This window comes from Mycteria americana, chromosome 1, assembly GCF_035582795.1.
Source record: "Mycteria americana isolate JAX WOST 10 ecotype Jacksonville Zoo and Gardens chromosome 1, USCA_MyAme_1.0, whole genome shotgun sequence".
NCBI lineage: Eukaryota > Metazoa > Chordata > Aves > Ciconiiformes > Ciconiidae > Mycteria > Mycteria americana.
In genome coordinates, this window is record NC_134365.1 from 10,879,236 (window position 1) to 10,898,111 (window position 18,876).

Genomic DNA, 18,876 nt, shown 5'->3' on the forward strand with positions numbered 1-18,876 from the left:
TCTCCTTGTTCCTCATGTCTCAGGAAGATCTTCCCATCAATGTCTGTATTAGAGCTAAATTTGTCCAGTGTTAAAAACTCACAGTAGGCAAACTTTCAGAAAAAATGCCATTCAACTACTCAGAAAAGCCCAGGAATTCAATATGTACCAAAGTACTTCCTACTTTACAAGAAAAAAGTGGGTTTTTTTCTTGTTGATTAAAATACATTTTTCATTCTCCAAGAGTTCTTGAATCCTATATGTTCCTTAGCAACATTGTTTCTGCAATATTTTGTTATTCAACTAAAAATCTTCTGTTTATCATATTTTAACAAGTTTGACAATGATGCTGTCTTTGTGTATGTGATGGCCAGCCCTGTAGAAAATAAATTACCGGTCATTTAAGAGTAGATGTAGATAATGACAATATCCTAGTTCTCAGACTGCAGGAAATATGAAAAAAAAGCACAAAGAACAAATATTATTTATTGTAAGTTACATGCATATGATCTCAAAACATGATGTGCAGGATAATTTTTACATGACGTATCATGGGGCAGACACCTATAAATACAAAATTATATTATTATAATGAAAATATATTCATATTGTGGTAGCCTTAAAAAGAAAGTTGGATTTTCTCATCACATTTATTTCTAGTGATAAAAGAAGTCCTTCTTTATTGTAGATCTTTTTCTTCTCCTTACTGTACAAATAGCAGCTTTTCCATATTCATTTTCCTACTATTCATAGCAGTGATGTTATGGCATACACTGAGGTTCAACAACAGTGCAGGCAATAGCAATACTCATTGTCATCTCCTCCGGTTTGGTCATTGAGTAGGTACTACACATTGGACTCACAGATAATGGCACCATCCCAAATTACAAGGAGAATGGCTAAAGTTGTTCCATGACCAGTTGTTGTCTACCTGTTTCTCAGCTTAACTGTTTAGTTGATGCCTTCTCTCTCTGCTTTACAAGGCACTGTATCACTTCATCTGCCTGTGGAGAACCAAGATCTGACAGATTCACTTTCCCTAGTTGGACACAGTCTATCCATGAACTCCTAGGAGACCTTCTGAGCTTGAACAATATTTGGATTTTCTAGTAGCTCATCTAAATTGATCACAGTGTGTTTGGTTGGGTATATCTTTATAAATGAACATATTGGAACTAAAATAAAAAATAACAATCAAATGTCATAGCTGAAATTTTAGTGAGGTGCATGATATTTCTAGATGGAAAAATCCTTTGGTTTTAATGAATTGTATTTTTTTAAAACATAGCCCTATAAATTCCTCTTAAACATTTTCTTCTTTAATAAAGGGAACAAAAATGTAAATATAACATACAAAACCTAAAAATTTTAACTATGCTTCGTTCCTGACTTTTTATGAAGAGTATATAAGGGCTGGAGAATATCCAAGAGTACAGTTTTCAGAATAATAAGTACAGAAGTGTTTAAGTGGTGATGACTTCCCAAAGTTGTTTGGAGTACTATAGGTTTCTCCATATTGATGTATTAATTACAGCCTTATCATTAGAGTTGTCCTTAGAAATATTTGTTTTCATATTTGATTTTTAATTGCAATGGATTTTGCTCTGATATCAGATATTTGGGTTTATCATATTAGGTACAATGTTGGTAAGAAGATGTAGTTTATATTCAAGGTAGTATCTGATTTTGCAAAGCATATAATAAATCACTCCTGTGAAATGGAAATTACTTAATAAAATATTAATTAGCATATTAGTGTGATATTAATATTAGTGTTTTAATGTAGGATTATGTGCACAGCAATATGTCTATAGGCAAGAACAGGTACTTTAGATGTCAATTAAATAATGAAAAAAATGTTTTTTAAAAATAAAATAACTGACAGTAACAAATATTTGGTTTATGATATTTTGACTTTAAATATAACTTCAGTGTGAATAAACATTTGAAAATACTTGTAATTGATAGCAACTTAACATGAGTGTAAATGTACCTTTACATTATAATTAACCATTGTCATAATTTTCTTAATATATTTACTCCACAGTATTTTTTTAAGTCAGCATATTGCCAAAGAAGTTGATAAATTAAAGCTTTAAAGAAACGGTTTGCTGTGCTTCAGAAATCATTGACCTAGATTGGCAAAGTTGATAAATACTACCTACTTGTATTATTGAGGGTCATAGCAAATACGAAGATCACATCATATTATTAAAATCAGGAGACCTTGGAATGCTTGTTCTCAAATTGCTAGTGGAGGTGGGGAGACTTTGTAAGATTGTCAGCTGAGATGACAGCTAAGATGACCTGTCATTTGGAGAGTGAGATGTTTTGTTAGCCGGATGGTGAGATACTTTAACTAAGTACAGAGCATTTCACAGTTGAGAGAAGCAGGAGGGAAACTCTGGTGTGGAAATACTTGCTGTGGATATTCTTGGTATTTTTGTTATCTAAAGAAGGAGATAGAGGTGCTTGTTATTCAGAATGGTGTAGAAGGATCTGGAAGCTAGGAGAATGACTAAGGGTGTTTAATTAGGAATGAGAAGGAAAACATTGGTTATGATGCTCAGTCAGGTATGCCTGCCTTGTTTGCTTCCTTATTTCCTTTGATCAGTAGCTGTCCCTCGTGCTTTCCTCCCTGCAATTACACTTTCCTAGCAGCAGTTTACCTCTGCATTACAAATTTACTGAGAAACTTCTTTTTTATGAGGTACTCAGAAAATGTTTGTACGGTGCCAAACTGCAGATATGGGGACATGCCAAATTGCATTAAATGATGCTTCAATACTCCATGCATTCTGTTGCATGTTACTATGTGTAACACTTAAATCAACAAAATGAAACCATAGGTCCAAAATTTGAGAAGATTGACATATTGCTAGACAATTATAAAAGGTTAAATGGTCAAAGAAAGGAGCAGACCCCAGAAATACTGCAGGCTAACGTTTGGCAAGCTATATTACTTTGTATCTAGAACTATGTAGGCAGTTTTGAAACACAGGTAGTTAAAATCTTAATTTAAATTAACCCCCAAACAACTTGTCCCATGCATATGTGAACAATGATAGATTATCATTAGGAGGTGTTCTGAAAACAATTAAATACAGTATTTGTTTATATTGAGAAATAGATGATCATCTTACAACTAATGGAATCAGTTGCCAGTGTGGACAGCCATGCAAAGCATAGTTAGATTCAATGCAAAAACTCAAAATTTGAGGAAATTTTTGTAGTATTTTAATAGCTCTGAATAACAAGATTAGTGTTCACTCTTTTATGGTTTAATATAATTCTTCTTGGCATCATAATTTTTCATCTGAGACATTAACTCATCTTTTAGAAAAAAAATCACATGTATTTAATTGCCTGGAGACATTAAGAATTTATATATAAATATATACACACGCGTATGTATTTATTTTTTTAGGAAAAGGAGGATGACAAATCAGACACATCAAGCTCTCAACAACAGAAAAGTCCACAAGGTCTGAGTGACACCGGGTATTCTTCTGATGGGATATCAAGTTCACTTGGTGAAATTCCAAGTCATATCCCCAGTGATGAAAAGGATTTACTCAGAGAATCTAATAAAAAAGACACTATTTCACAAGAAAGTCCACCAAGCCCCTCAGATCTAGCTAAATTGGAAAGTACTGTACTGTCTATTTTGGAAGCTCAGGCAAGTACGCTTTCTGATGAAAAATCTACGAAAAGCAAAGAGCTTTATGAAACGTATGGTGAACAAACAAAGGATCAACATAAAACAAAACCTTTGCCAGTCACTCCAGAATCTTACAGTTCAGATGAGGAAGACTTAGAAGCTATTCAAGAAAGTGAAGGAACCATTGTAGAAGATGGCAAAGGAAGTGCTTCCTCCCGGGCAGATTACAAGGAAGAAGGTGAAGGAGATGACATATCGGCAAGAAGACAACGCTATGATTCTGTGGACGACAGCAGTGAGAGTGAAAACTCACCTGTCCCAAGGAGAAAAAGAAGAGCTAGTGTTGGTTCTTCAAGCAGTGATGAGTACAAACGAGATGACAGTCAGGGATCAGGTGATGAGGAAGACTTCATTAGAAAACAGATTATAGAGATGAGTGCTGATGAAGATGCCTCAGGTTCTGAAGATGATGAATTCATTAGAAATCAACTCAAAGAAATCAGTGTAACTGAAAGCCAAAAGAAAGAAGAAGTGAAAAGCAAAGTCAAAGGAACAGCTGGAAAACATAGAAGAATGGCACGGAAAAGTAGTGCAGGCTATGATGAGGATGCAGGAAGGCGACATTCATGGCATGATGATGATGATGAGACTTTTGATGAAAGCCCAGAGCCAAAATACAGGGAAACGAAAAGTCAAGACGGTGAAGAACTTGCAGTAACTGGAGGAGGAGGCCTTCGGCGTTTCAAAACAATAGAATTAAATAGTACTATAACAAACAAGTATTCTGAAGCATCCGAACAACAGAAAGGTATTTTATATTTTGATGAAGAGCCTGAGCTAGAGATGGAGAGTCTTACAGATTCACCAGAAGATAGATCTAGAGGAGAAGGGTCTTCTAGTTTACATGCTTCTAGTTTCACACCAGGTACATCTCCTACTTCAGTGTCATCACTTGATGAAGATAGTGACAGCAGTCCTAGTCACAAAAAACTGGGAGGGGAGAGCAAACAACAGCGCAAAGCCAGGCATCGGTCACATGGTCCTCTTCTTCCAACTATAGAAGATTCTTCAGAAGAAGAAGAACTACGGGAAGAGGAAGAACTGCTAAAGGAACAAGAGAAACAGCGTGAATTAGAACAGCAACAAAGAAAAAGTTCTAGCAAAAAATCAAAAAAGGACAAGGATGAACTAAGAGCTCAGAGACGAAGGGAACGTCCAAAGACTCCACCAAGTAATCTTTCTCCTATTGAAGATGCATCTCCAACAGAAGAATTACGACAGGCAGCAGAAATGGAAGAGCTGCACAGATCTTCCTGTTCTGAATATTCACCTAGTATTGAGTCAGATCCTGAAGGATTTGAAATCAGCCCAGAAAAAATAATAGAAGTACAAAAAGTTTACAAATTGCCTACTGCTGTCTCTCTATACTCCCCAACAGATGAACAATCAATTGGACTCCCAAAAGAAGAAGGTGTTCAGAAGACGTTGAAAAGTGCCGAAGAGGTATATGAGGAGATGATGCATAAGACCCATAAGTCCAAGCCATTTCAAATTGCAAATGAAAAAGATGAAGTATTTGAAAAAGAATCTTTATATGGTGGAATGTTAATAGAGGATTATATTTATGAATCTTTAGTAGAGGATACTTACAATGGAACTATTGATACTAATCTTATAATGAGACAAGATGAGAGCAATGAGTATATACAACAGAGAGGAAAAGAGAAAAAAATAAGAGCTTCAGAACAGATCTATGAAGAACCACAGAAAATTACTGATCTACAGAAAGACTACTATAGTGTTGAGACTTTACATTCTATTGTGCCTCAAGAAGATATTGTTTCTAGTTCTTACATTATCCCAGAAAGTCATGAAATAGTTGTATTAGACAGCACAGTAACTTCCACCACTGAGGAAAAGCAGTTGTTAGATGCAGAAGCTGCTTATGAAGAGCTTATGAAAAGACAGAGAATGCAGCTAACCCCCGGGTCCAGTCCAACACAACCAACTTCAGATTTTGTTCCCACATCTGATACAAAGGTACCTAGTGTTGGAGAAATAGTGGATAGTACATCTTTAACATCAAGCACTACTTCAGCAATCTCAGATGTATCACCGGTCAGTAGCACAGCACTTTCTATTCCAGATGTTAAAATAACACAGCATTTTACAGCAGAGGAAATTGAAGATGAATACTTAACTGATTATGCCAGAGAAATTCAAGAAATAATTTCTCATGAAACATCAATGTTGACATACTCTGAGACATCAGAAGGTGCTGCATCAGTTTTACCTTCTGATACAGCTTCCTTAACATCATCTACATCTTCGGTTTGTACCACAGATAGTTCATCACCTATAGATAGTGCAACCACAGGTTATGTAGATACAGCAGAGGCTTTAGGTAAACTAGCAGATTCTGAAGGTGTCAGGATAATAACCCAAGTTCCCTTAACATCTACAAAAGAGTACTCTGAAGTGAGCATGCCTTATGAATCTATTGCTGGAGACACTAAAAAGCGATCTATAGCATCAGATATGGAAAGTGTGGATCAAGCTGCAGTCTGTTTGCCTGAAACTGCACGTTCAGTAGTGGCAACTACAGTTATAAAACCCAAGCAATATGCAACTGATACCATTACTTTTGATACCTCCAAAGCAGAAAAGGAAGCAGCTAGAAAAATGAAAAGTACAGTAGAGGCTGGCATTGTCAAAATTCATCATGAAGATTCACATAAAGAATTGGGTGTTGATATGACAAGGATTAATTTGACTAGTGCTACATCTGAGCAACCACCTGTATGTATAGCATCAGTACCAGTTACAGAGCCTGCATCAGAAACATCTTCTGTACCTGCTCCCAGTGTTGTAAGTAAGACCAGCATGATCTCTGTGCCTTCCTCGGCTCCTGCTGTAACATCCAAAGTATTCTCGCTTTTTAGAAGCTCTTCTTTGGATTCTCCTGCACAGCCTTCTCCGCCCCCGCCTCCTCCTCCTCCACCACCTCCTCCACCACCATTACCTCCACCTATTTTACCCAAGCCAGCCATTTATCCCAAAAAGAAGTCACAGATTAAGACTCCAGCAGCAACAGCTCCCACAGTGGTACCTTCAGTCACAAGTGTTCCAACACTAGAGTCCACAGCTGTACTAAAGAGTCATGTGGTACCTATCACAAAAACATACACCCCAACACCACCTCCTGTACCACCCAAACCATCCTCCATTCCAGCAGGGCTTGTTTTCAGTCACAGGCCCGCTGAAGTAACTAAACCTCCAATTGCTCCTAAACCAGCAGTTCCTCCGCTCCCAATAGCTGTTCATAAGCCAGCAGAAACACAGCCCAAACCGATAGGTTTGTCATTGACTTCAAGTATGACTCTGAATTTGGTCTCTGCAGCTGAATACAAAATAGCATCTCCCACTTCCCCTTTGTCTCCCCACTCTAACAAATCTTCACCAAGGTTGACAAAACCCTCCCAGGAAACCTATGTTGTCATCACATTGCCATCTGAGCCTGGAACTCCCACAGAAGCTATAACTAGTCAGGCTGTTACCAGCTGGCCTTTAGAAGCACCTTCTAAAGAACAGATTCCCCAGCCTATGCAACCATTTTTTACTCCATCCATGAAACCTATGGAAATTCAAAGTATGGCAGATCAGAGTATGTATATTTCAGGTGCTTTGCAAACTATTCCTGTCACAACACAATCAACTTCTGAAAAAATACCTAGTTCAAAATCAGAAGTAGTAACAACAGAGGTAACCAAGACCACAGTGTCTGTGGTTAAGGGCCCAGTGCCTGGTTTTGGTTTAGGTAGTGTCGCTATTACTATACCTCCAGAGCCACTACATCTAGTAGATCAACCCAGGTACAGAGAGAATGGAAGATTCCATCCTTTGGGTGATGTCATAGATCTTCGCACTTTAACTAAGATGGATATTGAAATGAGAGACAGCTGTATGGATCTGTCTGCTGTTTCCATGGACGTGAGAAGGCAAATGCCACCAAGTGATATATGTGGGCGGCCAGTAAGTACTGTCCAGCCAGCTATAATAAATCTTAGCACTGCATGTGTTGCCGATCCTTCTCTGTCTGTAGTCACTGAGACAGTAACTGTAATGACCTGCACTGCCACTGTAAGCTACACTGCCAGTACAGACAGCCTTGTGGATCTGGGACACGCGATGACAACGCCGCTTCAGCTAACAACATCAAAACATTTCGAGCCTGCATACAGAGTACCAGGCAGCCAGGCATTCTCTGCAGGTAGAGATGAAGTGCCAATAAATTTATCCCTAGGTACTTCAACGCATGCAGTGACATGGGCTACTACAAAGCCTGTTACTGCACCACCTGTTGGTGTTACAAATGGTTGGACTGATCTCTCCACTTCTCAGGAGCCGATGGAGAGTGGAGCAGTTGACCTTAGCACTACAAAATCCCACAGAACAGTAGTAACAATGGATGAAACTACTTCAGGTATCATAACAACAGTAATAGAAGATGATGAAAAGCCTGTGGATCTGACTGCAGGGAGAAGAGCTGTCTGCTGTGATATGGTTTATAAATTGCCATTTGGTAAGAGCTGTACAGCACAGCAGCCACCGACTACACTTCCTGAAGATCGCTTTGGTTACAGAGATGACCATTATCAGTATGATCGTTCAGGGTCATATGGCTACCGAGGAATGGGAGGTATGAAACCATCTATGTCTGACACAAATTTATCGGAAGCTGGACTGTTTGCATACAAAAGCAAGAATAGCTTTGATTATCGAGTTGGGGCAACTGATGCAGCAGTAGATCTTACTTCTGGAAGAGTTACTACAGGTCAGTATGACACAGCAGCAGATCTTTCTTTGAAATATAATTTTGATGTTCCTCACCTCATTTCAGGATGATTTTTTATTATTTTTTCCCTCCTTCTGTTGTTTTGTTTTCTTTTGGACAGTGTGACAAATTATTCTGGATTACATGTTTTTCATTTCTTCATTTTACATATGTGTTTTGCACAGAGGTGCCTGCATGTGCCTGCATGTTCAGAAATGCTGTTTCCTTCACATCTAAAGTAGATCATTAACCTGAAGATTTGCATGCAGTTTCCCCTTCCCATTTAATTCATCAAGATGGGATGACTTTCAGAATCCGCAAAGCAGCATTCTTTTGTGGGACTGGACTGTAATTTTGCCCTGTAATTTCAGGTGAGGTTATGGATTACTCAAGCAAGACTACTGGTCCTTACCCAGAGACTCGGCAGGTGATTTCTGGCATCGGGCTCAGTACACCACAGTATTCCCAAGCAAGAATGGTATCATCTCTGGGTTCCCAGTTTGGCGTTGGAAGTGTTTTAAGATCATCCAATGGTGTTGTTTATTCTTCAGTAGCGACTCCAATCCCATCCACATTTGCCATCACTACACAACCCGGTTCTATTTTCAGTACAGCTGCCAGAGATTTACCTACTCTCCAAACAATTGACTCTGTGCCCTCTTTATCAACTTTGCAACAGAATCAGCCGCTCCCAAGATCATACAGTTTCTTGACAACAGTGGCAGCTGAAAAAGATAGCGCAATTACTGCAATTGACATCGAGACAGGGTTACCACCTCTTACTATAGAAACTATTACCACTGAGCCAACCAACTTGATACCTGCTTTAACTACAGCATCTGAAGTTTATACAGATGTAATTGAAGATGAGGTTGCCCTTCTCATTGCCCCTGAAGAAGGCAAACAGCAGCAGCTTGATTTGGAGCGTGAACTTCTTGAGCTTGAGAAAATTAAGCAGCAGCGCTTTGCAGAAGAGCTGGAATGGGAACGTCAGGAAATTCAAAGATTTAGGGAACAAGAAAAGTTTATGGTGCAAAAAAAGCTTGAGGAGTTGCAATCCATGAAACATCATCTCTTATTTCAGCAAGAGGAGGAACGACAAGCTCAGTTTATGATGAGGCAAGAGACATTAGCCCAGCAGCAGTTGCAGCTTGAACAATTCCAACAACTTCAACAACAGCTCCACCAACAGTTAGAGGAGCAAAAAATTCGTCAAATATATCAGTATGGTTATGACCCTTCAGGAACTGGCTCACCGCAAACTACCACAGATCAAACACTTTTGGAAGGACAGTATGCAACCACAGAAAATGGCCAGTTTTGGCCTACTGATGATGCAACCACTACAGCTTCAGGAGTGCTTGGTATTGAAATTCCACAAAGCCAAACCTGGTATACAGTTCAGTCTGATGGCATTACCCAGTACATACCTAGGTCTGGTATCCTGAGCTCTGTTTCAGAAATGTCTCTTAAGGATATTGATGTTAGAGAGGAGAAGCAATTGAAAAAGAGAAGTTCTATGCCAAAATTGCGTGGTCCGTATGAGGAGCTTGAGGAGACTCTGGAAGAAGAGCCCCGGTGCTTCAAAAAGATAGTGGACAGTGGAGTGCAAACTGATGATGAAGATGGAGCAGACAGAGGTTACACAAACAGGAGACGGAGAACTAAGAAGAGTGTTGATACGAGTGTTCAGACAGATGATGAAGATCAAGATGAATGGGATCTTTCTAGCAGATCCAGAAGGAAGCCTCGTGTAGGGAAATACAGTGAGAGTACCACTGAGGCAGACAAAGCTAAACAATTCTCCAAAGTATCTAGTATTGCAGTTCAGACAGTGGCAGAGATTTCAGTACAAACAGAACCTGTAGGAACAATAAGAACACCTTCAGTCAGGGCCCGATTGGATGCTAAGGTTGAAATCATAAAGCACATTTCAGCTCCAGAAAAGACATATAAAGGAGAAAGTTTGGGATGTCAAACAGAGACAGAGTCAGATACTCAAAGTCCCCAATATCTGTCAGCTTCATCTCCTCAGAAAGATAAAAAACGCCCCACACCATTAGAGATAGGATACTCATCCCACCTTCGTCCAGACTCCACATTGCAGGTAGTCCCTTCCCCTCCCAAATCTCCCAAAGTTCTCTATTCACCCATTTCACCTGTTTCACCAAGCAAAGTTATAGAGTCAGCATTTGTACCCTATGAAAAACCCATCACTGATGACATCAGCCCTCAGAAGATGCTGCATGCTGACATTGCCAAGGTTCCTCCATCAAGCCCAAAGGCGGCAAAGATGATGCAACGCTCTATGTCTGATCCTAAGCCCCTGAGTCCCACAGCAGAAGACAGTTCCAGAGCTCAGTTTCAGTACACTGAGGGTTTCATGGTAAGAAGTATTTGTTTGCTTTTTTTTTTTTTTTTTTAATATGCAATTCTACAGCTGTCAGTGCAGCATGAGGGCTAACACACTCATTTACAATACCTGTGTATGTAGTCTTTTTGCACACCTTGCTGAAAGGTCCCAAGGAATGTCTGCTGTCTAAAGCAATGGTTATTTGCTTCATTGCTTTGCCTGGAAATAGAGGAATCCATATTACAGTTTTGCTAAGATTCAGAAAAAAACCACAACATATTTGTGTTCAGAATTTGGAAGGTACTTTATGTTTTACATGGCAATTAATTGCCAATATAGTGGTTACTGCCAATTCTTCAGAAAATGAAAAGCATTTTCTTTCTAATCATACAACACCCAGCTCTTGTGGCACAGTCTGTAGTGCGTTTACCTTGAAAATACTGCATGTGCCTTCTGAGAGGCAGCTAACACCAGATTTATAATTACCTTAGTTAGCTGTCCTTTTTGACCCTCATGAGGTTTCTTGGCCATTTGTGATTCTGTGGGTAATCTTGTGTCCCAATGTGTACATCTTTTATCTCTCCTAGACCAAAAGGTCTCATATCACAAATCATTTTTTTGTTTGTTTTTTTTAATAAGGAGGATTATCAAGAAGTTATGCAAGTGTTGAGGGCTGCTTCTTACGGGGTCAGAGGAGGCAATTTTGAATAAAGTTGACACCATCATGATTAAAATTCTTCATTTCTGCAGTATTCCTTTTCCTTGAGTAGTAAGATACCTGATTTGGGAATCAGTCTGTTTTTCTAAATAAGAGGAAGAATTCTTGGCTAAAAAAATACCTCTATACTTTAACATGTTCTTGACTGTCCTTTTGTCTGAGTCCATTCTCTTCTGTCAGTTGCAGGGTCAGTATCTTACTCGTCAGAGCTCTGGAAGAGTTGCCATTCAAGTTCTTCAGCAATTTTTATCTTTTATGTTCAATTATCTGTGAATACATGAGTGATTAGTACAGGCTGGATAGAATAAAGAGGTTTTGTTCTCTATGTTTGATAATTTGTAGTGGCTTTCAAATGCAGAATTATCTAGTTATACCCTCCAAGGGTCCCACTGTAAGCAGTTTCTGCAGCTTTACATATTTGTGCAAATATTAAATGCTTCCTATGCTGTTACTGCTTGGAAAACAGTACTTGGAAGCTTGAAGGGAAAACTGTAGTCATGGCATTGGCACTCCATATCAACATCATTCCCCAATGCAGGATTAGCACAGTGGGGGAAACTGTAGCATGAGCACTAAAGTTTCATGTGGAGGGTTTGAAACAGCATCTTGAAGAACGTTGCTCATGAGTTAGAAAGTGTTGCGTTCTACTAGATATTGGAGAGCAGGTATAATATTGTGAAATAACTGTCAGTGTAGTGAAACTACTACTGATGACAAATTATTCAGTTCACTTATTTCATAGATACATATATATTTGATATGAATTGTATACTTTGTATGATGGATGATAAATTCTATAAACAGCTGATTGTTTCAAGGCCTTTACAGTAGAGATTGCACACATACAGTATTCACTAATGAGACATGGAAACAAAGGGCTTCTACATCATTGTTTATTTTTTACCCACATGTTTATTACCATTTTGCCTTGAGCCCAAACAGTAATGAGCTATATTGTTCTTATTAGTATGCAGCCATCAAGCAGCAAACAGCCCATGTCTCAAAGTACTTACAGTCTAAATAAATAAGGTGGACATTTTTATGGAACATGGGGTACAAGTAGACAAGTGCAAGGAAAGTGAAAAAATTCCATGGATATGAAGTGGGCTGCATTAACTGTGTCATGCGGCATATGGTGAGGAAGCTGCTCCGTAAACCTATCATGACCATCATGGCTGCTTTCAGCTCTGATGTTACATTAAGCATTAAGTCTGTTATACCATCTCTTTCTGATAGAGTTTTGTTAGTTAAGTATCTGAGGTTCAGTTAGCTTAGGTTGGGATCAGGTACATGAAATTTAAAGGCAGAAAAAAGATATACGACAAAAAAAGAAAATATTTAGAGGGACACTTACAGAAAGTAATGACTTCATCAGCGTCTGGAAATATGGGCATAAATTGCTTTTGCAGTTGCTATATCAGTTTCAGTTCTCAATTACTCAGTCCAGTTATGTTCTGAAGGGGGGATCTTCAGTATAAGATCTGAATGATCTCCTAGTTTTCACAAGACTTATAGTATTAGGAAAGACGGGGACAGACTTTTTAGCAAGGCCTGTTGTGACAGGACAAGGAGCAATGGTTTTAAACTAAGGGAGGCATATTTGAACTGGATTTAAGAAAGAAATTTTTTACAATGAGGGTGGTGAGGCACTGGCACAGGTTGCCCAGAGAGGTAGTGGAGGCCCCATCCCTGGAAACATTCAAGGTCAGGTTGGCCGGGGCTCTGAGCAACCTGATCTAGTTGAAGATGTCCCTGCTCATTGCAGGGGGGTTGGACTAGATGACCTGTAAAGGTCCCTTCCAATCCAAAGCATTCTATGATTCTATGATACGATTCTCTCAAGCACATCTATGTTTATACCAACTGAGAACCTGTTTTTAGGACTGTAACGTCTTGGAAGCACAGGAAAGAATGGAGAGTGATTTCTTCTTTTGCACCTTTTGTCACACTCAAAAGTTCTTCCTGAAAGTTAGCATACATACAGTGTCACTGCTGACAAAGTGTAAACCTTGTTGGCATTTTTTCAACTGTAGAACTGTGTTGTTATAGCAACATATCGTTATACTTGAGTTTAAATACAGGATCACTTTTGGATTATCCTGCTCAGTGTAAAAGTAAGATGTTTCCTCAGCTTTAAAATATTTTTGACGCTGGGACTGTTTTTTCATTCTTTGTTTGTACAGTGTCCACAACAGCTAAAGTCCTTGTCTGTTAATTCTCTGTGTACCCCTTTTGTGCCTCCTGACTGGAGAGCTCCTAATTGCTTAATTATAAAAAGGGAAGGGTAGAAGGAATCAGTTATGTCATTCAAAGCAATTAAGTTCAGTGCAGAAAAACTTGTGAAACAGCTCAGTCTGGAAAGCAGAATTTACTAGAGATAAACATAAATGAATAAAGAAATGAAAGATTGATCTTTCACTACCTTAGGGAAATGGAGTGTATATATGAATATTTTTTGCATGGATGAATATCCCATCACTTTTTTAATAGTTCTTGTTTCAGGGTATGTCTTTGTCTGCATTTATAAACATTGCAGGTGAAAAGGGTGTTTGTGTGTTCATGTATATGTTTCACAGGCTTCTTTTTATGACAGTTTATCAAAAAAGTTGATCCTTATGCAATCAGTGGGACTAAAAGGGTAAGAATAAAATTGGTCTCTTTCTAAGGATTACAATGAAATGACACCTTGTCCTTCAGGCAATGCACTTTCATGATTCATGTACTTCTTCCATTGAAAAATATATTTATTACAACATTTCAAAAGAAAAGATTATGCAGACTATGACTAATATGATTAAATTATGTCTCTGTGGTTTAGAATTGCTGCTTTAAATATAATTTTATTTTTTAATGCACCTTTTATAAGAAGTTATTACAATGTTTTATCTAATCTAGTATAAGTGCAAGGCTGAAAAATAACCTGGCAGCTAATCACGTAATAATAAGCATGCAGATAATATTGCTTTCCATGATAGCACATTTAACTTTCAGATAACAAGTTATATGTTTACATTACATTTTTATTTACTTTCTATCATAGTCATCGCCTCTATATGAACACTTGAATGAACACAGATGGCGGCTTCCTATTAATCCAAAGTAAAAGTATTTCTTTCCATTACGTTCCCTTTGGTTGTTATGTACTCTACATTTCTGTGAGATATATAGATAGATAGATAGATATATATATATTAGTAATCAAGTGTAGCTGTGTCAAGGAAAAATTGTGAGCTATAGGTTGTCAGCACCAAAAAAAGTTGTGGAAGCCAGCCATCTGTAATTGGCACTTTGCAAAGATACCTGATTTTCCTGTTTTGTGAGCTTTGTGCCACTTGAGCTCCCAGTGGCAATGAGCTCCCCAATGCTGACTTTGATAGACTGTCCCGCAGTCCAGCACGGTAGGATTCCATGGACTGCAAAGCCATAGCAGTGGTTTCCATGAGGGCACTGGGAAACGTTAGTAGAGTTTGGAAGTGGAGATTGAAATTCGTCCATTCAGCAGCAGCAAAAAATTGTGAGTACCTGTCTAGTTTAATAAAGAAATAGCTTTACGCCAGTGCATCACAGAATCAAGTCACATGCCAGTCACAGTCAACTTCGGCACTTGTACACATTGCATATGTGTAATCAAAGATGGAAGTTGTCTTCCTTTTGCCTTTGGATGCAAAATGCCCGCTGAACTAAACTGAAGCAAATTGCAAAAGATCTTGCACGTGAACTGTCACACACATATAACATCTACAGCTAAGCAGTGCATAAAGACTCAGCAGGAGTGTTTGTATTAGTGAAACTAATGCAAAGACACATCTGTCAACAGCCTGTCAGCTTCAGGGTAGAAATTGTACATTTAAGCTTCAACCCTTAGAACAAATTCTATCAATCTGTTTATTACGAGAGTTAACAGAGACTTTTCTGAAATTTTTCATCTGATATGAGTTGCTGCAATTGTAAGGCAAATATAATTCAAATTTGTATACTATAGTAAAAAAGATAATGATTTAAAGCAAAATCCCAAAAGATTGTTTCGTTATTTAGGTAAGAATTGCAGGACTTCATCTGTTGCTGTAGTAAGAGCAGAATTGATTTTATACTGATTTTAAAAGTGTAAATTTCCTTAAATGACATAAATTTAAAAGTAATGAAAACAAAGCACATTAATCTGTGTTTTATCTTCTATGGTATTCTGAAGTTTTCGACCTTAAAACTGAAGGTTAGGACTTCAGTGATTTGGGCTGTCCTTTGCTGTGTCAGACGTGCTGTACATCTGGGCATTGAAGAGGGGAAACAGGGTAGTTGCTCCCAGTAGAATTAAAACCTTCCATATATCATATCCATGACGTTTTGCTTGTTTAGTCAGGACTAAGCTGATCACCAGACTTGTATGACAGTGAGAAATGTTCTGCTTGGGTAACGAATAGAGATAAAGAGTAGGGATAACTACCTGGTTTGGGGTTGGGTATTTCTCTTTACCTTCCTCAGAAGCAGGGGGTAGGTTCTTTCTTAGTGTCATGCTAGCATTTCACATAACAGATTTCTGCTATTGTTGGAGCACAGGACATTGGTGTTTCCCTTGGTTTCTTGTTATCTGGGCCTAATTCCAGCTAAAAGGGGTTGATGCTTTGTTATAGCTCTTATAGTTATTGTAAAATATTCAGAAGTGTTTTGTGGTCTGAGAAATAGGTGGCCACGTTTGTAACTGCAAAAGGCTTAATTCAGTTACTTTTATTTTTCATTTTTGTCCTGTGAACTGGTCCACAAAAAAGCAATAACATTCCGTTTTCTGTAAAAGTTATATTTCAATAGGAAGGAGCCATTACCTCTTGCAGAAACAGCTGCCATTTGGCTTTAAGTACAGACAGGTGTTGAGCGAGGAACCGTCTTTGGTAGTATGATGTTAGAGTAACATAGATTTAAAGTGCCAAGTTTTTTTTCCTTTGCTTCTAAGTGATGTCTGCGGGCTGTGGTTTAATTAAACTCTTCTTCAGGCACTGGTGACAACTGGTCCTTCATTTTGGCCATGCATACACTAGACTTAAAGAACAGTCTGGGAGCAGCCTGATTTGCATGATTCATATAGTCTGCATGCAGTTTGTGAACCGCATACCTGGGTCTGCCTGGCGGTGTGTTACCACACTTAGCAGGAGGCTAAGTCACCAGCTCTGATGAGGCACACAGGTTCCTGCATCCCTGAAGAGTGCCCTGCAGCTGCAAATGAGGCTGGTTCATTGCTTATGGACAGGAGATCTTATTTTGAGATTGAATTCAGGCCAGCGATCCAGAGAAGGTGTAGATGTACCTACTGAGTTCTTTTTGGGCTTGAATATCAAGTCACACACTTTTTTGTGTGTTTCAAACAAGTTCACTGGAGACTGAGTTGAAAAGAAGATCTCACTCATATCTAGGAACAATTCTAGACAAACTTATCCCTGTGTAAATAGTACAATGGGATTTACCTATCTTCTCCTTTAACTATGTGGTTTTACCTAGATTTAAGATTACTTTTTCTAATTCAGACTAATGGTCTGAATTATTTACAATTTAGAGTCCTGTTAACATTTCAAGCTACTGCTTCCTGCGCTGTATTTGACATCCTTTGGAATAGCATTTATGTGACTCAAATGAGGCATCTTTTTTCCATCTGTCAGATCTTCAAAACAGAAAGACTACCCTGCATTTGGTCAACATAGCATATAAACATTATTTTCTAAAGCACATTTAACTGGGTCAGTCTGTCTTGCCTGATACTTTTAAATTAGTTGATTTGACACCTTCTCTATTTAACCAAGGGACATTAATGAATAAGAGAAAATTATGATAGTAGTCACTCTTTTACTTTTCAAAGAGGATCCTTAACAATCTTTTATAAAGCATGAGATTTATGGCAGAGTTGACGAAGAGCCTAGGTTTTCTGTCACTTGGGCCTTTTCTCACCTACTGTCAGCTTATCCATCTTCCTCTTAAGCCAGCTTTCATATACACATTTAAAAAATGTCCCTGGCCACAAATCCCATCCCTCACTCTTTTATCTTCCATAAAAGACAAAGAATGAAGGTACAATAATATCTTTCCACTCATTTCCAGCTGACTTGGTTATCTTGGTTATCCATTTTCGCAATACTTTGAGTTTCAGGTGTAGAGAGAGGCCAATATCATGTTCCCTGCTTTAAAATAATTAATACAGCGTATAAATGTATACAGCAGAACCAAGCAGGCACAGAAGAATGACAGAGGGAGGAGCACATACCGACCAGCAATTTTGCCTTACTTCAGCTCTGTTTTGCCTCAGATTTTCATCTCCTATCAAGCCATGTATTACTGTAGTTAGTCTGAATAAGTAGTAGGAGGGTAAAAGTTCTACCAGTGTAATTGCCTGACTGAACTTAAAAGAGTTTCTTTAATATGTTCTGCTGATAAGTTTGGCTTCCTGCATTTTATTCTGTCCACTCTTTGATGAACAGATATGACTGAAGCACAGGAAAATCATACTGTACTGAGCAAATGAACGTACATTCTCTAAAAGGAGCAGAAGACTGCTGTCTATAAAATCTTCCCTAGAAAGGAAGCACTGACTGTGCTATGTTAGCAAGTTGTTCAGTACAATAAAAGCAGAACAATAGATAAAAGTAGCTGATGCTAAAGTATCTGTGCGTATGTTGTGTTGCTGTCCAAAGGGAGCCAGTCATTCATCTGGACTGGTTTTCCCTACTGGGATTTGAGCACATTTGAGATACACTTAGGATGGAGCTTCCTATTTAGTTTTCTCCAGAAGGAATCTAGTTTGCATGCATGAAAACCGCCTTGCAAACTGTAGCAAAATGCACTAACTAGAGAAAACCAATTTGTTCTTGTCAAAGTAGTCCAAACTTCATCTCATAACAAAATTCAAGCTTTAATTCCAACACTTTTTCCCATCTTTTTATTAAAATATTTTTAAGTTTGTAAAATATTGTCTTGATCAGCCAAATGTGATTAGTGTTGCTTGGAAGTGATCCAAGATTGGCAAAAACACATGGTAGCTCATATGTCCTATATGAAGATTACTAAAAAAGACCCCAGAACCACAGTGCATCCAAAACTTATGATCAGATATAATTAAATACAACAAAATACTCAGAACAGTAAGAAGATGTCTGTATGCCTCTTCATTCTCCACCATGTTAATGGTTACCTTTCCTCTGCATATGAGGCCTCTAGGATGCTCCTTTAACACAAATCAGTGCATTTAAAATTCTCCCTGGTTTTTGGTTTTGGGGTTGGTTTTTTTTCAGAAACAGTTCAGGGTATGCCAGTATTGAGATAATTATTCTGTGCAATCAATTCCTTAGATTTTA

General features: G+C 38.3%; 1 protein-coding gene across 1 annotated transcript in view; it reads left to right on the plus strand.

The window, feature by feature from the left end:
• The window catches only part of PCLO (piccolo presynaptic cytomatrix protein), a 389,706-nt gene that overhangs the window by 186,536 nt on the left and 184,294 nt on the right, over window positions 1-18,876 (plus strand). The window contains exons 6-7 of the mRNA XM_075491522.1: window positions 3,407-8,474; window positions 8,846-10,860. Coding sequence (XP_075347637.1) covers window positions 3,407-8,474; window positions 8,846-10,860 — 7,083 coding nt within the window. The remainder of the gene's footprint in view (window positions 1-3,406; window positions 8,475-8,845; window positions 10,861-18,876) is intronic.